The following is a 23,556-nucleotide window of genomic DNA, read 5'->3' as shown; positions in this document are numbered from 1 at the left end:
TTTTCTAAAACAACCTTTTGGGAGTATTGAGACAGCTTGTACGTATATTAAATAGTTATTATTTTTAACTTGAATTTAAGTTCTGAAAATATACTGATAAAGAATTACTTAATGCCTTCTGGATTGGACCTTTATACTTAAATCTAGCTGGTAGGAAGCTTAAATATACAAAATTCATTATTGCAGAGATCATAGACTAGATTCTACAGTTTAGTATTCAATAAACCATGGAAAGAAAACGGTAAAATTAATGTACTTAGGCACAAACTAGTAAGTAAACGTATTTTAAATTCGAAATCATAGACTTTATATCTTTTCGCAAAAATAATACTGTATAATCGCTCAAAGTTTTTGTAACTTACTTTTTTATACACACATCTATGGATATTTTCGAACTCAGTGGGCAAATGAAAATATAAATGTTTGAAAATTATCAAAGATCGTTACAATTTGCAATAACATATTTTTTTCATAAAAAATCATTACTTATATTATTCGTTACTTATTTTTAATAATATTGTTTATTTTGTGGCAACTGGCACTATTTGAAATACAATATTATTAATAACTACAATTTCCCGTAGTCGCTGCTGCTAACATTAAAAAATAAGATGTTGAATTTTGAAATGATCTAGCCTCAATTTTCTGATATCCAAAAATAGCGTTCATTTGCTTTAATCTTAATTACTTATCACTAATATAAAGGTTTCTCTGTAATAACTTATTATTAATTATTATTTATCACGATGAGATACTTCTAGTTCTCTTTATCACTTGACGCAGACTCCGAATGCTTCCTCAGCGTCCAATAATCTGAAACAAAGAAAAAAATAATTATAAAAAACAAGCAAAAAGTCAGCAGATTTTTGTGTTCGAGTCAGGGAATATATTATAATATACTTATTGTATAATATAACGATATCACCTAGGGTGGGGGAGGGGCTCAATTTTAAATATTTAGTTTTTTGCTTATATCGCTAAAACGGTGCATTGTAGAGAAAAAATGTCCGGTACATAATGAAAGCTCATAAAATTTCCTACAAATTTGTCTTTTACACTTTCTATCTATCTCCACTCCTTGCCTTGCTATGAGCTCTTATCTATCTCATCTATACAGATTTCGAGTATCGTTTGATTAACATGCGGGGAGCTTCGGCACCGGACGTTTCTGTCACTTATAACGAAACGTTTCTATTGCGTCTTATTTCTCCTTTTTAGGAACAAACTAAGTCATCTATACATAATATAATAAAATCGTAGGAAAGTGAATTCTGTAAGTACATTGAATATTTTTGAAAAATAATACTTGGGACGTGATCTACTATGCTAACGCGGACGAAGTCGCGGGCACCAGCTAGTATTAAAATAAAATTAAAATTTAAGTGGGGCTCTCATACAAAAAACATATTTTTTTGCCTATTTTTGCTCTGTATCGGTTCGGAACCCTTCGTGCGCGAGTCCGACTCGCACTTGGCCGATTTTATTAAATTACGCGACAAAAACCATTTTGTCGCTTACGCCCTTTCCATTTTTTGTTGTTACAAAACAAGCAATCTAAAACATATCTAACACGGTTTTTTTACTTTAACTTGGTACTACTATTATATATTCTGTGCTTTAACGCGGCGTCACCTTAAAGCAACTTTGAAAAAAAAAACCAATAACATTTTCGGTTTCCGTTTACTGAGTAAGTATAATATCAGTCCCACGGGTGAGAAAACAAGTTAGGTTATAGGTACTTTGTTATCTGATATAAGCGGCCAAAAGAGATCTTTACGTATTACTATTGTTCAAACACAATAGAATATAGAATTTCTAACTACATAAGTAACACTTTGTTATAAATAAGCAATACGGCATGAAATAGGTTGGGGAAAAGTCTTTTCGCATTAAACAGTAGATATGTATGAATTTGTCATAAAATCTCTTGGGCTATATACTTACTACTTATACTGGCAATTGTATCCGATTGATTTTGGTATTGTATCAAAAAGTTTTAATTTTACAGCTAAGACAATAGGCATGATGACTAATTTTTTTCTTATCGGTAATTGAAAGACACTTAAAAAATAGAAACATCATTGAAAAAATGACTCTGATAGCTTAAAAATTCACCAAGATATGACAATTCAAATATCTTATAAAAAAGACCTGCCCGAAACGCTCCATACAAAGTGCTACGAAAGTATGACGTCAGTCTTTCGTAGTTTGTACGCATCGGGAGACAACTTTGTTCGACAGGTATATTAAATATTGCGTTTATGAAAGTGGTTTCATAACAAAAGTTGCTTTTAATTGCATAAGTTATCGAATTGTATACAAATATTAAAAAATTTAATTGAAAAAAAATTCGACTTGAAGGCGCATAACAAAAAAAATACAAATTGCTATCAAGCTGAAATTTTGGGAACACTTTTTTTTTACCGTGATTTCTTTATTAAAATAAAGAAATCACGGTAATAAATGTTAATAAATTAACAAAATTCGCTAATCTTTGACCTTGTCATCATCCCTATTCCAAATTCAAATTAGGTAAATGTAAGATTTTACATTGTTTTTCTTATTAATAAAATTAGTGATTCTAAAGAAGAAATTCGATACCTTTTAAAGTTTTATTACAAAAAAGGTATGTAAAAATGAAACACAAGCCTCGAAAAAAATTTGTGATGAACTTATGGACCTAATGCAGTATATCTGTGAGAGTAGCGCGAATTTGGTTTAAGCGTTTTCAATCTGGAAATTTTGATATCAAAGATGCACGTCGCTCTGGTCGCCCTGTTACGGACAAATTACAAAACTGATGCCATTTTTGAAAAAGTGGAGCAAGATCGGCATATTATTAGTAGTTACGAATTAGGATGTAGCTGAAGAACTGGGGATTGACCACAAATTAACGGTTTTAGCGCTTTTAAAAAAAGCTCGGTACACAAAAAAGCTCGATATTTGGGTGCCTCATGAGCTCACTGAAAGAAACCTAATGAACCGTGTACTCATTTGTGATTCTTTATTATGACATAATGAAACCGAACCATTTTTGAAGAAGCTGATAACTGGTGATGAAAAGTGGATCACGTACGACAAGAAGTGCGAAAAAAATCGTGGTCAAAGGCCGGTCAGGATTCACAGACTGTGGCGAAACCCGGGTTAATCGGGGAATGAACAAGGTGATGCTGTGTGTGTGGTGGGATTGGAAGGGCATTATCAACTCTGAACTGTATTGTGAACAACTGATGAGATTAAGAGGAGTCCACACCGACGTTTTTCCATACAAACGCTGTCCCCTGTTTCCTCCCTGGATAATGCCGGTAGAGTTATGATTTTTTTCCTGAATATCTTATTAGCATGTCGCTATGTTTTCTTTTTTTTCATAATTTTATTATTAAAAAAGATAAGAACGTCCAAAACCCCAAAAAAATGGCAAGATTTTCCTCTGTGTTCAAACACCCAGAAAACAAAACTGGCTAAAATATAAAAAAAAAAACATAGGAACATAGATCAAACCTTGCTTTAATTCTTAATGAAAAAAGTACTTAAATCGGTTAAGTTTTGGAGAAGGAAACAGCGGACAACGAATCGAAGATTTTCTGTTCTTTTATTAGAAATTTTGTCGTGTTGTCTCTATCGCGCTCTGCGGTGGGAGACTTGAGATTGGTGAGACAGAAACCTATTTTCAATTTCTCTCGCCCCTGGTGTATCCTCTTAAAGCAAGAAGTTAAGAGAAAGAGGCCGGAATTAATCAACAGAAGGGGTGTGGTTTTTCACCATGATAACGCCAGACTTCGCTAGACACTCATCCACTCAGCAAAAATTACGGAAGTTTGGCTGGGAGGTGTTAATGCATCCGCCGTAAAGTCCTGAGTAGTGAGTCCTGACCTTGCACCTTCAGATTTCCACCTGTTTCGGTCGCTGCAGAATTCCTTAGGCAGTGTCAGGTTGACATTACAAGAAGACTGCCAAAACTACTAGTCGCAGTTTTTTTATCAGAAGCCCCAACATTTTTATAGCAATGGGATCATGTTCCTACCAACAAGATGGCAAAAAGTTATCGAACAAAATGGCACCTATATACTTTAGTCAATTGTAAATAAACTTTATAAAAAACCTTTTGAATTTTTGTATAAAATGCGAAGAAACTTTTTCCCCAACCTAATATTTCTAAGGTTGGGTTGCACCAGAGAGGCGTGGTTTAAGTTAAAGTTATGGTTATAGGCTAAATTTAACTTTAACTTTAACCTTAACTTTGACCGGAGAAATTGACAGATGACTGCTGGTCCAACAAGGTTATAAATGAACGTGGGCGGGGGCGCTGCTGGTAAAGGAGAACTGCCAAAAATGGCGTTTTTGTATGATGATGAGTTCCTTTTTTCGCCACGTGCATTTAACACCTTGTCGAGCTCTATAGTTATGGTTAAATATGGCGTCTTGATGGCGTCCATTTTTAACTTTTTTTTTATGAAATAAGGGGGCAAACGAGCAAACGGGTCACCTGATGGAAAGCAACTTCCGTCGCCCATGGACACTCGCAGCATCAGAAGAGCTGCAGGTACGTTGCCGGCCTTTTAAGAGGGAATAGGATAATAGGGGAGGGTAGGGATGGGAAGGGAAGAGAAAAGGGGAGGATAGGGAATGGAATTGGGCCTCCGGTAAACTCACTCACTCGGCGAAACACAGCGCAAGCACTGTTTCACGCCGGTTTTCTGTGAGAACGTGGTATTTCTCCGGTCGAGCCGGCCCATTCGTGCCGAAGCATGGCTCTCCCACGTATAAACCAAACTTTAACCAAAGATTTGACATTTTGCATTGTAGTTAAAGTTAAAGTAACAGTTATAGTTAAAGTTAGTTGGTGCACCCAACCTAAGTCATTTCGAACATAAAACACACAAGTCTGCACTCTGCAGAATAATGCGTCCGAGCGAAATTTAATCGCGCAGTGCAGTAGTGTTAATACTAGCACTTTAGCAGGCTTGTTATTTCACGCAGTGCACGCAATTACAATACGATATTTTTGCTATAAACCTGGGAAATCACTTTCATAAAGCACTGGTAATTCTGTCAAGTCAAGACTCTGGTACGACTTACGAGGAAATACGAAACTATACCTGGTTAAAATATAAAACGTTGAACTGGTTTTTTATAGACTTTTTTTAATAATAGGGATGCCGGCTTAAAACTTATTTTTAAGCCTCCATTCGATGATATAATATGAAAAAATATAATATCATTGCCTCCATCCCTATTATTAAGTGTTATTTACCAGCAGCCATCAATTTATCTCAAAAATAAAAATTACATGCAAAATATCTAAATCAAATCCAGCCAAGCAAAAGGTTATCTAACCCGAAGCGAGCGAGACGGCAACAAAACCTGTTTGCGAGCGGAGTCTGACAGGAGCAAAAAAAAAAGAAAAAATACACCGACTTTATTGAAGCTACCTGAGTTACGCGGTAACATTGTTGGTAAAATCGTTTTTTTTCATATGAAATGACGAATTGTGTTCAACTTCATTTTTGTAAATTTTAAGACTGGCTTCATACTCGCCGCTTTTATTAGCGAGCAGGTTATTTTGGTTATTTTATGTAAAATGTTTTTTTTGTTTATTTGTGTTTGCAATGTTTTCTTTGCAAGCTTTAAAGTTCAAAGTCCGAGAAAAAATATTGTCAGATGGACATTATTAAGAGGATACCACAGCGGCTAGAGAAATGAAAAAAAAGTACGTGTAATATCTATAGCTGTCTCCCTTACCTCAAGCCTATACCGCAGAACGCGATAGAGACAACTGCAGAAAATCCAGAAAATCAACGATTCGTTGTCCCCTGATTCCTTCTCCAAAACTTAACCGATTTAAGTACTTTTTTCATTAAAGATTAAAAAAAGGCTTGAGCTGTGTTCCTATGTTTTGCTTTTTTTGTATAATCTATCCAAATCTGTTTTCTGGACGTTTGAACACAGTGGAAAATCTGGCCATTTTTTTGGGTTTTTGAACGTTCATATCTTATTTAATAATTAAATTATGAAAAAAAGGAAAACATAGGGACATTGTATTAGTGGCCGTAGATATTCAGGAAAAAAATTATAACTCTACTAGCATTATCCAGGGAGGAAACAGGGGACAACGTTTGTATGGAAAAAATGGCGGTGTGGAATCCTCTTAAACCCTCAATGAAAGTGAAGGCGATTTGGTCGGCAAAAGGAAATTCTAAGAACTTGCCCACCGATGGATCGGTTACGAAACGATTAAACAGAATAAGTTTTTTTCGTCGAAGACAAAGACCACGTGTGGTTTTATTGCATTAATTTCTCTGTCTAATTGATATTATTTACTATATTGATGATTTTTTTTATAATTTTAATTCGTCACCTTTACGAATTACGATTGTACTGTTCATTCGTAAAATCACGTAACTTAACTTCTTTATTCCAAGCAGGTCATGTTACGATCTATGATCAAACACAGCGCAAGCGCTGTTTCACGCCGGTTTTCTGAGAGAACGTGGTATTTCTCCGGTCGAGCCGGCCCATTCGTGCCGAAGTATGGCTCTCCCACGTTTATTAGTATGTAACAGATGTTCATAATTCATTAAAAATCTTATATTCATCTAATTAAATCAACATCTGGCTCCTAATATTACTCAGTTGTAAATTTTTTACAACCTTGCCAACCAGCTGCTGTTTACTATGTAAAAATATTTTCACATTTTAAGATTTATAGTTCTAAATATGTAGGTAAACTTAGATAGGTATTATATTTATTTATTTAAATAAGGACCTAAATGGATACATAACCATCTGTACTAGCATCCCGCTTACTAAAGTACTTCGTACACTAAAGCCCACGTGTATTTCAACAAGATTGATTATTTTCCAACAATGTAATCCGACTTCCAAGGTAAAAATAATAAGAATATTAATTAAAAATAAGTATTAAATAATTCTTACTCTTTAATAATTTTAATCCATTCAAAATCCCAACTATTTCTGCACATTACACATAGTCTTCAGTATTTTGAAGTCGGTACCAGCTAACTTAGTTCAGTCGATGTCAGAATATCTAAAATCTTTAGGACTGGTACCAAAGTGGAAGTCGGCTTAAAATGTTTGTTAAAAAGTCATAATTTCACTCTTTTTAGTTATTTAAATATTATGGCTAACACATAAGTTGTCAGTAATTATTGCAGATGGATAGGATTTAGGTATGAAACTATCACATCCCTGTACTTAACTTGAATTACGTTGAATAGATTTTACATAGTAATTAGTACCATAATATCATACATAATCCCCTACCCTAATCCCTTCCGTACCCTCCCTTATTCCCTTCCCTTCCCTACCCTCCCCTATTACCCTATTCCCTCTCAAAAGGCCGGCAACGCACCTGCAGGCTGCAGCTCTTATGATGCTGCGAGTGTCCATGGGCGACGGAAGTTGCTTTCCATCAGGTGACCCGTTAGCTCGTTTGCCCCCTTATTTCATAAAAAAAAAATATTATATGCTTTCAGTTCTTAAAACAACGATGAAACCCGCAAACTAGCACCCGGCCCGTAGCACCCGTTTTAGGACTATAATTATTATAGTCTACCTATGTCATAAAGTTTAGTGGCATTATATTTGATTTTTTGACTTTTGTTGATCGCGGCTAGCCGATGTAAAGATCGGAACGGCACCTTCAGTTTATCTCCGCTGTTTGTCTATACTTTCGTATTTCTACTGTAGCCATGCTACGGGTGCTAGAGTAGATGATGCGCGTGGCTAGATGCCGATGTTCTTGTAAGTCATCGTTGAAGATTAATTTAAAATCATCTTCCATTTAGCAGTTTCTTCCTAGCGTTATTAAAAATTCAAAAAATCGTCGTAAAAAAATTTAAGAAAAAAGTTATACTTAATGCTAAGTACGTAAAGGTGTCTTGTCGTGTACTTTACCCTACACTTTTTTTTTATAAAATACCAGAGTGTATGAGATTGGTATTCAGTCGAATCGTTCCCGAGTGAACAAAAAAGTCATAAAGAATTAGGAGCATTACAAAAGAAGAATTTCACTGGCTCCGTTCACGCTGCATTGTTTCCAAGTGGAGCAAATCATGATACTGATACAGGATGCTGGAGTGCTGTCATGTGCGACTAATCTGCTATCTGAAAATATTACTTGAACTAAATATCAAATAACATCCTTACTAATATTATAAATGCGAAAGTGTGTCTGTCTGTCCTCTTTACGCTCAAACGGCTGAACCGATTTTAATGTTTGGTATGGAGATATGTACTTTGAGTCCTGGAAAATGACATAGGATATTTTTTTTCCAGAAAAACGTACGGAAACCTCGAGATAAAGGAATTTTGGCGCAGCGGAGTTGCAACTAGCGGGCGACATCTAGTACGTGAAGATGAATTTAACAAGCAGGCAGCTGGCAGGCAGCAAGAAAATAACAACTAATAATTCAGCTATCTCTGTAAACTGTAAAGTAAATATTATCTATTAACTGTGCAGTAATATTATCACAAATTACAATTAGTAATCGATTATAGCAATTATTATTTTTAACAAAAAATTAAAACCGACTTCCAAGGTAAAAACAATAATAACATCCTTACAATATGAACTAAAAAGTATTAAATAATTTGCTTATCTAATAGTGCCTTTTTCCGAATTCGGCTAAACCTCTACAACCTAACCTAAATTTTGAAGTCGGTACCAGATATAGCTGAGTCTTCAGTTCTCTGACAGATTATTTGTAACTTTTGGAACTGGCACCGACTTCAAAATTATGAAGATTGAGTACAGAAATAGTTGAGGTTTAGCCGAATTCCGAAAAAGGCACTATAAGATAAGCAAATTACTTAATAGTTTTTAGTTCATATTGTCAAGATGTTATTATTGTTTTTACCTTGGAAGTCAGTTTTAATTTTTTGTTAAAAATAATAATTTCACTCTTTTTAGTTACTTGGTAAACTATCGCGTATATATTCTACGTATCTTATTATAATTTATTAAGAGTAGAGAGATATACAAATATCTGTAGTGTTAGCACGGCGACCAGCGGAAATGCGAAAGTATGGACAAACTGTGGAAATAAACCTAAGGTGCCGTTCCGATCTTTTTTCGTTCCGAAAAATTCAATTAAAATGCCACTTTATGACACACTATAGTATATGTGATAATGTAGGATATTATTTGAATTTTTAGAACTATAGTCTGTCATAAAGTGGCTTTTTAATTGAATTATTCGGAACTAAAAAAGATCGGAACGGCACCTTAAGTTTATCTCCACAGTTTGTGACTATAGTCTGTCATAAAGTGGCATTTTAATTGAATTTTTCGGAACGAAAAAAGATCGGAACGGCACCTTAGGTTTATTTCCACAGTTTGTCCATACTTTCGCATTTCCGCTGGTCGCCGTGCTAGCACTACAGGTAGGTAGATAATTTTAAACAATACTAATGTATTGTTAAAATTATCTACCTACCTGTAATTACTAATGGTTGGGTTGCACCAACTAACTTTAACTATAACTTTAACTACAATGCAAAATGTCAAATCTTTGGTTAACGTTAGAAATGTACGCCATCAAGACGCCATAATTATTTAACCATAACCATAGAGCTCGACAAGGTTTTAAATGCACGTGGCGAAAAAAGGAACTAACGCTGTCATAATACAAAAACGACATTTTTGACCGTTCTCCTTTACCAGCAGCGCCCCCGCCCACGTTCGTTTATTAACCTTGTTGGGCCAGCAGCTGTCATCTGTCAATTTCTCCGGTCAAAGTTAAAGTTAAATTTAGGCTTAACTATAACCATAACTGTAACTTTAACCACGCCTCTGGTGCAACCCCACCTAAAAAAAATCAAAGTGAACACGTGCTAGGTAATTTAACAATTTAAATATTGTATCCATAATCCATATACTTAAGTACACTAAACATTCACATGGTTGTTTAGTGTATTGTACATTGTAGTGTAATGTACATTGGTGACACTGATGTGGTAATGCTGATGATGATGATGATGATCATGATCATGATGAATATTATTTGCAAATTGCATAGTAGCATATGCTTTCAGTTCTTAAAACAGCGCCTAAATCCTCAAACTTGTATCTGAGTATCTAATATTAGGTTCTCTTAGTACCTTCGGAACCATTGTATACCTTGGTGCAAAATCTTGCGTTTTGGTAGCATTTGCGTAGGATGCTTCTCATAAAATCAAAATCACCATATTATGTTTCCATATAAATTTTGAGGAGTTCCCTCGATTACTCATGGATCCCATCATCAGATCACCACTTTTGTGAACATGGTACCAAATTGGAGTGAAACCTAATACAACAAAACAAACATTTTGAAAATCAGTTCACAAACGGCGGAGTAATCGTTGAACATACACAAATAAAAAAATAAAAAAAATATCCACAGCCGAACATATAACCTCCTCCTTTTTGGAAGTCGGTTAAAAAAAGAGATATGTTGATCGAATTGGATTTTATTTTTTAATAAAAAATGTGATGCGCATTGAGAATTGAGAATATTTGAGACACTTACATGAATCCCTCTCAATAAAAGCCATTAATAAAAAAGTAAGCAATTAAAAAAAGAACAGGAATTCGATTTTCGAAAGTTTTGTTTACCAACATTCGCGAGTTGTCGATTTCGCTTGCGTACCGTACCGTTACGGTGGGGTTGTTGACCGTATTATCATAACATAGTAGGATCATGGGCTACGTTTCTCACATTATAAAGGAGTAAATCCCATACACGTGATTCACATAGAAAATTATCTTTAGGCAATAGACATCTCTGTTGTTGTAAACGTCCACACTCGTAAATTATAATATGTATTAAAAATACGCAAGTTTCTGTCTATCTGTTTGTTACCTCTTCACGCTCAAACTGCTGAATCGATTTTGCTGTGATATGGAGGTAATACATGAAAATAGGATACTTTTTAGTTTTTTATCCGGGAAAAATATAACAAAAAGTTGTCAAAATATGTAGTTTATTTGAAAAATAATAAAGAAATAATAATAATAATTAATTATATTAACTTCAAAAATAGATTAAAAAATTAGCTCAAAAATAGTGTCTTAGTTTTTTATAGAATCCACAAATATTTAAAAAACATTTTTGCGAAAATGTGCTGTTAAATGAAAGATAAGTTTTTTTTATTGAACCTTGATTTTAATGTTACCAGGTGTATAAACTAGTTTTTTATAATTAAAATAAAAATAAAATGTAAAAATGTGCACTTAATTACTTTAATTAGGTAAAGTCTTTGTTAAAAAAGCAAAAAAAAAAGTTTCAATCAGCCTTCTGATGGGTGAGTAATAAGTTATGCCAGTTTTCTACAGCCTCACTACTAAGGGACAAAGTAGATACTGAAGAGCAGCCAGCAGGGGTCACCAATAATTGGTTTCGCTCGGGGTCCGTTTTACGACATGAAATGACCTTCGCGGTCCACACATTTCATTAAAAAAATTATTAAACAAAGGTAATTACGGAAATTACATTTTATTTAGGTATTTTTTAGATATCAATGAGAAAAGTAACCATTTTTTGTAGCTAATTATCTCTCTCAAGTTTGGATATTTCACTATTGGTGCAAGCTATAGCTGATATTGACATTAAATCCTGGAGATGTTGAAGTACTAAAATGAACGAAGATCATCTTCGAACATGCTTGGTCCGCACACAAGAGGTCGCGCGGTCCGCCATTTGGCGACCCCTGCTGTAGAGTGTAGATGCTGAAGTATGCATTGAATTAACTTTTTAATTAAAAGTAGTTATGTTTTAACCTTTTTGTTTTTCTCTTGCTTTTGTGCTCAGTTCTTGCTTCTTTAAAATAATTACAATATTCCATTAAGTTCATTGTGCATATAATTTATTTTATAACGCCTCAGCTCCGTGGTCCAGTGGTTAAGAGCGTGATTCTTGACTAATTTTAACTCTGACTCGTGGTCGTGGGTTCGATCCCCCCATTGGAAACATATTATTTCCAAGTTTGGTTAGGACAATACAGGCTGATCACCAGATTGTCTGACAAGTAAGATGATCCATGCGTCGGATGGGCATGTAAAAAGTCGGTCATGCGCCTGATCTCTCGCCGGTCGTGTCAGTCTTCCGTCCCAACTCCCACTGGGTTATGAGAGTAAAGGAATAGAGAGTGCTCTTGTGTACTGCGCTCACACTTGGGCATTATAAAATTACTCCTGCGTACCTGGCCTGGTTTCAATGAAACCGGCCACAACGTATTATTAATGTTTACAAATAGGCACTTGTTCTACTAGAGAAGAAATTATTTGACAATGTTTTACATTATATTTTATTTTAACGAAATTATTTCATTATAAGTAGTAACATACTATGAACTTGTAAGGTTTGGCTTGTTATTGTTTCCTACACTAGTAGTAGTAGCAGCTTATCAGCTGAGTTCAACGACATTGAAAGACCCTTGCCTCGCTTATATAACGCGTTATCAGTATTACATAATAATTTAATTGTATTTATAACAGTTTTATAATTGGAAGGTGGTAAAATACTTAGGGCAAGTGGAGTAGCAAAACAGTGCAAACAGAGTATTTGATTGGCTGAGAGAAGTGAGAACTGTCTCGCCCACGCCACTCTGCTCGTGTGTAACGTGGGCCGTGGCCCTTATGAGTTTAAATGGTAAACAAGACAGCTTAACTAGTAAACTTTAGATACTTAAATACTCAAATTGAATTTTATAGGTTATGATAATGTGCGATAATTCCTTCGGCTTGTAGGTTAATCCTGTCCAAAAAACATTGTGCATTTTACATTTTATATTTCTACTCATTCTAGCCGACTACAGCGATATTTTAGCAGTCTATTTATAGAAGTAAACAGATGTAAAAATTGAATAATTATAAGGATCGTCTGAAGGACGGCCAATTTTAAATGGTAATTACCAGTGTTTACAATGTAATTCACCACGATTTGACATTCATATCTAAAGGTCACGAATTTATAAACGTGAGTCAGAACTTGCCTTGCTGTGTCAAATATCTTTGGCTTCATATTTGTTAAAAAAGAAATCTCACCTTTTTTGGTGACAAGTGTAACTAACCGAGCAAAGTTCGTCGTTAATTATTGTCTCATGTCCATTAACATTAAAGTTATGTCTACAGATAGAGAAATATCATTTTATTTTAATGAAATAAGGGGGCAAACGAGCAAACGGGTCACCTGATGGAAAGCAACATCCGTCGCCCATGGACACTCGCAGCATAAGAAGAGCTGCAAGTGCGTTGCCGGCCTTTTAAGAGGGAAATGGGGTAATAGGGGAGGGAAGGGAAGGGACCAGGGGAAGGGAATAGGTTAGGGGATTGGGCCTCCGGTAAACTCACTCACTCTGCGAAACACAGCGCAAGCGCTGTTTCACGCCGGTTTTCTGTGAGAACGTGGTATTTCTCCGGTCGAGCCGGCCCATTCGTGCCGAAGCATGGCTCTCCCACGTATAATCATGTATAGCTATTAGCTATACTAATTAGTAATTACTATACATGTAGACAGTAGAGCCTATACATATTTCTCTATTTTCTCTATCAAATTGATAATGATAACTATGATTCTACTAATACGATATTAATAAGCATGCACAAGATGACATGGCACACGTATACTTGTAGACTGTACTAGTTACCTAAATCCTAATGCTACCATAACCTAATGCTCACTATACTACATAATATAATTTACTCTGTGGTTGTCTCAATTTGGTCTCAATCCGTTCACAGTTATACTACATCTCACCGCATTTTATGCCCACCACATAAGATCTATTTTACACAAAATATGACAATACAGTGGTAAAATAACTAAGTATATTCTCTTGCCTAGCAACAGTCCCCCTCCCCGGAAGGCAGGGACATAGACCACGGTGGTCACGCTGCTGCCCGTTCCGCTTCGGTTCCCAACGGAATTTTAATGGGAACTTTTTTCCCATGGACGCAGGAATGTTTAAGTACGTCGATCATTGCAGTGTTGAATATTTTAATTTTATGTGTATGAGATTTCATCAACTTAACCCTTTGGTAGACACGCAAAAAATACTCTAAGTACACTATGTAGTTATCGTAGAAGGATTTGTTTAATACTTACAGTAAAAAAGTATTGTGTAAATCTTTAATATTTATAGTTCCAACTTCCAAGTATACGTTACCGTATCTCGTTTGTAATGACACCGATACAAGAGAAAGTAACATTATTCTAGAACGAAAATCCTTTTGATCGGAAATCGAATCACCTTTTTCTGTATCTCACGACAGGATATTTTGCCTTCCTAACGATCGTCTTTTTTCTGGACGTCTGTTATCCGGCGGAGGTGGACGGAACAAAAAAGGGTCGAGGAACACCTGTCCATTCTAACGGATCTAGACCGGAATCGCGTTTACAATGCTCTGCTGAAGAAATGCGTTTTGACCCTTGCTTAGATATTTTTACAATCTCACATAATAATTTGAACGTTAAAATCACCCATTTATGGCCAACATGAGTAGCTCAAATACTTCTATTTAAACTGATGATAGAATTCTTTGGAGTAGCTTAGTAGCTTAATATGTAAAACTAGATGGTGCCCGCAGCTCCGTTGCGCTAAAATTCGTTTATTTCGAAGTAACCGTAAATTTTTCGCGAATAAAAATAGGTCCTTTCCCGGGACTAAAGTATTACCATAACAAATTTCAGCAAAATCGGTTCAGCGGTTTGAGCGTGACGAGGTAACAGACAGACACACTTTCGCATATTTACAATTTTAGCATAGTAAATAGTAATACAGTAGGTACACCTAAGAGCAAGCTTGGATATTCTTAAACCCTTAACAAAGTCAAAGAGAGTCAATACTCAAGGTAGGGCCTAAGCGGTATATTTGACTAATATTGACTAAGACACTCAAAACTTTTTACAGGAAATGTAGTTTTTTGTTTACTGAGCTCCGGGCCCAGTAGCGTGTGACGGTGGTGATCGTCAGTTGGTCGCACCTGCTCGTTCCGTACCGTTGCGACTTACATTTTACCAATAAATTAATACTACTGTTCAAAGCCTAAGTACCGATAACCAGATAACCAGGGTGGACTTTTGAAAAATTTGAAATAAGAACATTTTTTTTTTTATGTGCCAGTCTGAAACTTTGCAGAGGTTTTGCCATGGCCAAAAATATAAGGTTTTCTTTCTGGAAATCTTATATGCCCTTAGATATATTCTATCAATAATGGAACAATCAGCTGTATATTTAACGCCGGAACTCCGTATATGCCATAGCTGTAAGCGGGTAACGGGAACAATAGAACAATATAAGGAAGTGTCTGTCTGGCTGTCGAACATCTACCGACCATTGACCCGCACCCTAAAACGAGGATTACTAATCCTACAAATAACGCTTTACCTATTTACCCATTTTATTTTGCCTATTATGCCAAGTTACCTCATAAACATTTCCATATTAGTAGAAACAACAAAGTAGTCAACTCTCATGCATGATTCATGAAACATGATACCCAGTGGCGGATTTAAAATTTGCCGCCTGTAAGCTATTCAATTTTTGCCGCCCCTATAACTGACCTTTAAAATTCATTACGTTAGTTTAGTTCAGAATCATATCCCACCTAAAACATTTTTTGAAAATTTTTGCTGAGATAACCACACAAGGTTTTACCCTGTGCGGTAGCGAAACGGCGATGCCATACATTATTTCCTGGTATGTAGAATTTGTTTAAGTTAGGGTCAGTAGAGTTAGGCCGTGTAGATTCAGAAGCTAATTGGCTCTACATGAGATCTATAAACCTTATGTGGTCGTCTCGCCAATATTTTACAAGAAATGTTTTTGGTGGGATATGATTCTGAACTAAACTAACGTAATGAATTTTAAAGGTCAGTCATAGGGGCGGCAAAAATTGAATAGCTTACAGGCGGCAAATTTAAAATTTCTGTAGGATAAAAAAATGGGGCTAAATTTGCCGCCCCTCTAAATCTGCCGCCCTAGGCTCCAACTTAATTAGCCTATTGGTACATCCGCCACTGATGATACCTAAAACATTAACCTTAGATTGAGTCATGTGGTGACTCATAAACGGTCAGGAGGCACCAGAGGTGTGCCATGTGGTCAACCTGACCATTATTAGGTGGTTACGTCACGTTATGTTGGGGTCAAGAAATGTAGAGACTAGAGAATATGCTTGCTATGTAGAGAATACATATTGTAATAAGTAATAACTGTAGTGGACACGATGCATGTCCTTGTCGATAGAACATTTTGACTAATTATTAAACATGGAACAAATGGACAAATAACAATAATAGAAAAATTTTAAGAGGAAGATTCCGAAAGGAGACCGAATGGACCGATTTTGACGATACCACGAAATCTCCTAGTTTCCGAGGTATTTTGTTTTATCGTTGATAAAGGGCTTTACAGGCAAAGAAAGGAAAGGGATTTCCGTGTGGGAAAGTGTTCTCCGTGTGAACTGGCCACTTCAGGTGCATTCGCCACCAATAAAAATTCCTTAAACACAGTGTGAGGGGATATATTATACGTGGGAGAGCCATGCTTCGGCACGAATGGGCCGGCTCGACCGGAGAAATACCACGTTCTCACTGAAAACCGGCGTGAAACAGCGCAAGCGCGAATGAGTGAGTTTACCGGAGGCCCAATCCCCTACCTTATTCCCTTCTTTACCCTCCCCTATTCCCTTCCCTTCCCATCCCTACCCTTCCCTATTATCCTATTCCCTCTTAAAAGGCCAACAACGCACCTGCAGCTCTTCTGATGCTGCGAGTGTCCATGGGCGACGGTAGTTGCTTTCCATCAGGTGACCCGTTTGCTCGTTTGCCCCCTTATTTCATAAAAAAAACATAGATTAAAATGCTTACATTATAATATTACTAAATAAAATAAATATAACATTAGGAAATATTATAATAGAAACTTAATTTTGTCGACACTCAAGTTTAAACTTTTCGTTAAACGCTCTGTCCATTTTCTTATATCGTATTTTCTCTTCGTAGGGCTGCTGTAAGAAATTTCTATAGAAATAATCAGTGCCTTTGTGTCGTCTTTCCATGTAAATTGTTTTAGAATAAGTGTACAATTAATGTTAAATAAATAAATAAACAACTTTTCTTATCTATGTGACTAAGGGAAAAAACATGGGAACATGCAATATTATTGCGAAATGTTGATTTGGAAAATTTCTGTTTATTTTTGACATCGACCTAAAATACAGTAGATAAATCTCTGTATGTAATGCACGATAACGATGTTTGCGATCCGCATCACAACAAGGTTATTGGTGTCAAGTGGACGCACCTTCATGTACTCGATGTAGGATATAGATTAATCTAGTTAAAGCTTACGAAAGCTTATAAAGTTTTTAAAACCCTGTTATAAGTAATTTACTGTGTGTATGTATGAGTGTTAGATTTTTGAATTCGGATATTTCAAGCATGTATAATAAAACAGTTCGACAAAAAAACCAAAACCCTATAAACAAAAGAAATCCCCCATTATCAAATTTACTCACAATTAAGATTTGATTGACCAGGGTCCAGGCCTAATGACCCTAATTTTTTTACTAACCCGGTGCAAAGACCTTTTTGCTATCCCTTAAAAGCCACACATGGTATTCTCTATTGGATTCTCTCAAATAATAAAATCACTTTACTTTATTTAAAAAAAACTTGGCTTTAAGTCGATCAATATTATTATACAGAAGATTGTAATCAACACTCAAGTATGGTTACTTGTACTATTATATTAAGTAAGTATAGAATAGACATTCTGTGGTATGGTAGGTACATAATTTAATTATTGCCTCTTATTTTTTATTAATTTAAATAAGTGATGCCACACTTATTTAAAGAAAAAAAATATAAGAATATCCACAGACGAACATATTATAACCTCCTCCTTTTTGGAAGTCGGTTAAAAATACACAACAGTATATTATACTGTTATTATGCCGAATAGCAGCAAAACAATGTTAGTTTCTTTGTCTGCTAAACGACTTTTACAAGGTTCACAAAGTAGCAACTTTGTGAACAAGCCGTGTAATCGATCTAGAAATTTTATATCAATGAGAAATTGGAATTTTAAGTTGTCGAGGTGTAAATACAAACTTAACGCGATAAATATGTTTTTATTCGATAAGGAATCGCGTTAGGTGACAGCAGTATATGGGAAACTGGGTCAGATGTGGCGTCCGCTGGACTAGCCTGGACGGAGAGAGGTATTCTAGGCAGTAGGGATGCACTAAAAGAAAATATTTTAAACTGCCTCGGTCAGTAAACTTTGAAGATATCGGTTAGTGTGATATGTAAGGAAGTTTAAGAATATTTTTGAAGTTGATAAAAGTTCTTTGCGACTTTCTTAAATTATGTTTTTAATATGTAGACATTAATGCATTGTAATATCACAATGTTGCGGATTTACAGTTATTCAATAAATTGGTCTAGATCGAATATTCTTGCATTAAATATCTAGATCCTAGCAGGTCATGGACCCCAAAATGTGGCATTGGAAATAGCCACTCCGAATATTTTGATATTTAAGAAAAAAGTGCATTGCAAAAAACTAGGGTTGTCAAAAGACATAATTTAAACAATAAATCGAATTACTTACATAATACAATATTATTATCAAAGTTCAAACTGCAACATGTTCAGTTCTTTCTTCTTTTGTTAATTCGTTTATTTACATAATATTTAGTCAGTTCGGCTTAGTAACCTATCGAAACATAATCGACAGCAAGTACTTTTTGTAACGTTTTGGAATTTAATTTTCAATTTAAAATTAAATTTGAATTTAATTATGAAAATCACGACGCGACAGTGCCTATTTCCTAAGCCTTCGGAGGAATATTTGATCGAAGGCCTAAGCTATGCTATAGTGATACTGTGCGCTGTGTGAATGTTCGCTCTTTAATAATAAAGAAACTTCACAGCTGTTGTCTGCTTAAATTTAATAAAAAAGATGTCACACATGCATGAAGAATAATTATACTTCGTCGACATCCCTAAAACGTCAGCACTCAGCACGCGCGCGCATCTTTGAATATTTTTATTCCTTTATTGATATTCTAATTTCAAATAATATAGCTGAATTATTACAATCTCCAGCTTTTATTACTGAGCATATTAATATTAATAAACAATTATATTCACTTTGTAACTAATTGGCCACAATAAATATGCAAATCTTAGTGCAACGAACTCGGTCTAGACTGAGCTAAATCTAAGTTTTTTTGGTACGCGTGTGCCAACAAAGTTGATTTTTTGATTTATTATTTAGGTAGCTCAGGCATGTAACATGTTAATTAAATTAATTATCTACAAATTCTAGAATCTATGTATGTACTTATGTACATAATATGTATTTGCATGTCATGTAAGTTGTAACAGTACATAATAGTGGTCATATTTCTACATGGAAAGCCCGTGCATGTGTCAAAAAATAAAAAATAAGGAGGCGGCAACCCCATCAAGGAATAAACGGAAAAGAACTAAATAACTAATCTATGTGGCTGTCTTCGTCTTATGTGTTGAAGAATCTAGCCAGATAATAACAACCACAGTAATTAGGGCCTGTTTCACCACTTCCTGATAAGGTGCCGGATTAGCTATCCTGCACAACTCATTTCACAGATGCTCCATACTCAATCTGTCAAGTAAGTTGTGGATAGCCTATCCGACACTTATCAGGGAGTGGTGAAACAGGCCCTTAGTCTTCTTATTTTTCGTTTAGTAATACCAGTTTATAGTTATTTTTTTAAGTTTATCCCGGGTATTAAAAAGTGATCAATCTCATTTTATCGTCCACGTGATGCTCCCACGCCCATCAAAATTACAACTCGGCTCCAGTCACGACTTATTGACAAGCGTGATTTTTTAAACTTTCTTACAGTTTCTTATCTTTACAAGAATAAAATATTTTTGTAAAATATTAAAATTACTACTTAGATGACGGGGGCTAGTTGCAAATCCGTTGCACCAAAATTTTGTTTGCGAATCGTACATTTTTCCTGGATAAAAGTGTCTCTATAGAGAGAGTGGGTATACCCAACAAAATCGGTTCGGCGCGTTTGGGCGTGAAAAGGTTAAATAGACAGAAAGACAAAAAACACAGACAGGCAGACACATCTTTACGCATTTATAAATTTATATTAGTAGGGGCATGCAGCTTCAGCAGCGTTGTCCATTTGCGGTGGGCAAAAAAATGTTAAGTTTGCGTTAATGAAAAAAAAATGTTTACTATTTGAATAATCAATAAGTACTAATAATTATTGTTATTCTTTATTAATAAACTCTTCCAAAGTTTTGCCACACCTCTGTAATATATTTTTATAGTTCTCAACTTTGGTTCTCAAGTACCTACTCAAAAGTTCATCAACCGAACGAACATTATCTCTGGTTCATGGTTTTTTGTTACCACAGGCTCATGGTGTTGGTAATAGAAAGGCTATAAAAATAAGGAAGTGTACTGACTATAGACATATTAAAAAAATATTATTATTGTGCTACGAATTGTGTTTTAAATTTTAAATATACGAGCCATTCGATTAAACTTCAAAGAAAAATGATGGGCGCTTCCAAAAATCTGATATCGATAAAATTAAATTCCGAATTTAGTTTACTTTTTTGACCTGATTTTATATCCATGTTTATTTTAAATAACTGGCCAAGTGCGAGTCGGAGCCCCCCACCAAATTTTTTATTTTATTTTAATACATATTATTATTAATAATTATTGTTCAAGTGCACATATATTTAAGGACTTTGTGAAAATTTTAAGTGCCTACCTGTTGCTATTATTGATATTGAGCAAAAAAGGACAAAAAACCACGTTAGTTGTATGGGAAAAACCCATAAATATTAATATTATTTTGTTTTTAGTATTTGCTGTTATAACGGCAACAGATATACATAATCTGTGAAAATTTCAGAAGTCTAGCTGTAGCGGTTCTTGAGATACAGCCTGGCGACATACAGAGAGAAAGAAAGACAGACTTACAGACAACGAAGTCTTAGTAATAGGATCCCGTTTTTACCCTTTGGGTACGGAACCCTTTAAAAGATTAATTTTTTTCTCACTTTTTTTGGTAAAAAAGTGGGCCCCGTGCGAGTTTCTTACGCCGGTTCTTCTCGCCGGGTTAGTTCTCGAACCGGTGGTAGGCATCATGTAGGACTTTCTGAAAACATTTATTTTAAATTTATTCAGAAATAAAACAATTTTGATTTGATTATATAATAAGTTAACAAATAATGTTGACAGCTGGTAGTAAAAAAATATTTAATTTACAGAGTTAGGATACAATTTCGTATTTTTTGTTACTTCTCCCAAGAATTCATTTTGTATTGAAATTGAATTAGCTTTGATTATATGAAATGAGTATAATAATGTAAATACAATAACAAGTAACTAATGTAAAATGTGACTACATCTTACCCAACAAATTACGAAAGATGAACTCATAAATAAAGTTAGGAGTCAAGGGGTCTATAACATCCTATAATTATTATTGTAGATGGTAAAAACTAAAAAGTGATGTTAAATAGTGTAGCAAAAAACTTCGTGGACGATGACGTAACAGAGCGTCGACCCGGTGGCTGGGGCTCAGATTTGTTCATGACATGCATTACTCATCGCCATACTAATAAAAAGTACCAACTAATAGAAAATAGGCATGAAGATGTACTTATTGCCCGACATCGGGTATTAAGATTTACTGTATATATGTAACAGGTATTTAGGGAAAGGGTGCTAAAACTTGTGGCTTTGCTCTATTTCTTATTATCATTTCTTTTTAATGTTGTGCTAATATATTTTTTGGTGTCGTACTTAAATCTGAATTAGGTATATGCTTTATTATGCTGTGGTATATTATGTGTCTGGACCTTGATGTAGATGATATTAATGTAAAAAATAATAAATTGTTTTTTGCTTTTTTTTTGTTATCGGGCTTTGGCCCACCACACATTCCCACAGCTGTATCTCCTGTGTCGCCAGGATCGACAGCGGTATCCAACCACGAAAACCCTTCGATATGATCTCAGGGAGCCCGAGAGCCGAGGGACATGCTAAAGCTGTCTTGGGTGCCGCAACGAACTTAATCAGAAGAAGATAGGAGGAGTAGGAAGTATTCAGTTTTTCCTCCCCATAAAAAGCGGGAGAAAGCACAAAGTTTACCAAAAGTCAAAGAACTAAAGTGAAAGCAGCACGTGAATAAATGTTAATTATGACTACTAAGCTAGACTAAGTTAATAAATAATAATACATAATATGTATTACGATGATCTCGAGGACAGCGCTAGGAACTTCCGTGCCTTTTTGTCACAATCATTACTGGAAACAGTGTAACACAACAAATTCCTTCTTTTTTGCTTATTAAAACATCACTTTTAAATTTATTTTTATTTATGTGATTACTCCCGAAGTACTTTTGATAGTTCATATTCGTATAACAATAAGGTTATTTTTATTTCTTATGCCAACTGCCGAGATCAATGAACTTTAAATTTAGAGATGTACTTCGAAAATAAAACCATCATTATCTGTCAGTGTAAATTTATGAAGGGTTTTCTTAATGTTACAATATTTATTACGTGTCTGGTAAATACGTATGTACTTTTATCGATATTTTAATTTATAGGCCTTTAGGATTTAAGAGCACGACAGGTGCATCACGTCTAAAAAAGCTTTACGACCAATGTTTACGATCTGAATAGTACTGTATGATAATAATATTGTGTATTGAAAAACAAAAAAAAAACTCAAACAAAAAAATATTTTTTAAAACTTTGGTTCTACTTTGACGAATGCCTTTTCAAATTTTTCTAAAATGTATATAAAAACTAACCTGTCATCTGCAGTTGCCTCCTTGACGCCGGTGTTCGCGGTGTCCGCGGTGTTCGGGACGCTTTTGGTGTTTTTGGAGTTCGAGGCGTTCGAGTAGGAGTCCGCGGCGAGCTACCAGCACTTCTCCTCGACGGCGACCCTAACATTCGCAAGTCTGTATTCTCAACACAAGCCAAAGCCTCCGTTCCAGTCCTTGGACTATTCTCCTTATCCTCATCACAAAATTTCACCGGTGAGTCCAGTATCGAGGGCCGATACGAGCACTCCGTATCCACGTCGAAGTTGAATCGCCTGATGAAGCGCTTCCTATCCCTGTCGTACTGCTCCGCTACCAAACGTTTCGTTTCATCTCTGTCCGGTGCGCCGAATAAACATTTACAGCTTCCTCGTCTCCTTCTCTGAGCGTTCAGGTTCCTCAGCGCCATGCTCGAGGTGATGTCGAATCTTCTCTGCTTAGGTGTACGTCCGCCGGCGGCCATGGTCACGAGTCAGGTGAGCTTCGACTGGTTCAAAGAAACATCTGACTAATAATCTCCCGAGAGAAAACAGCTGTCAGGTAGCGGGAAAGGGACGGAATGTGCAGCGAGGGCGGCAAACGCGGAACACCTGGCCGGCGAAAACGCGCCAATTCTAACCTATAAGGTTCGGTTGTAGGCGAGCGCACGCGCTTATCGACTACGTTCGACTGACGCTTTCTTCGTT

The 23,556-nt window shown here is 35.5% G+C and overlaps 1 protein-coding gene across 1 annotated transcript; it reads right to left on the bottom strand.

The window, feature by feature from the left end:
- Positions 1-534: 534 nt before the first annotated feature.
- On the bottom strand, positions 535-23,556 carry LOC121725956 (sterol 3-beta-glucosyltransferase-like). Its single transcript, XM_042113158.1, has 2 exons — positions 22,856-23,556; positions 535-813 (listed from the first exon to the last, which is right to left on the bottom strand). The coding sequence occupies exons 1-2, from the start codon at positions 23,331-23,333 to the stop codon at positions 758-760; spliced, it is 534 nt and encodes a 177-aa protein (XP_041969092.1). The 5' UTR covers positions 23,334-23,556; the 3' UTR covers positions 535-757.

The sequence above is a fragment of the Aricia agestis genome, chromosome 4, assembly GCF_905147365.1.
Source record: "Aricia agestis chromosome 4, ilAriAges1.1, whole genome shotgun sequence".
NCBI lineage: Eukaryota > Metazoa > Arthropoda > Insecta > Lepidoptera > Lycaenidae > Aricia > Aricia agestis.
The sequence above is the reverse complement of the archived record's forward strand: the minus strand, read 5'-3'. Positions and strand labels throughout refer to the sequence as shown.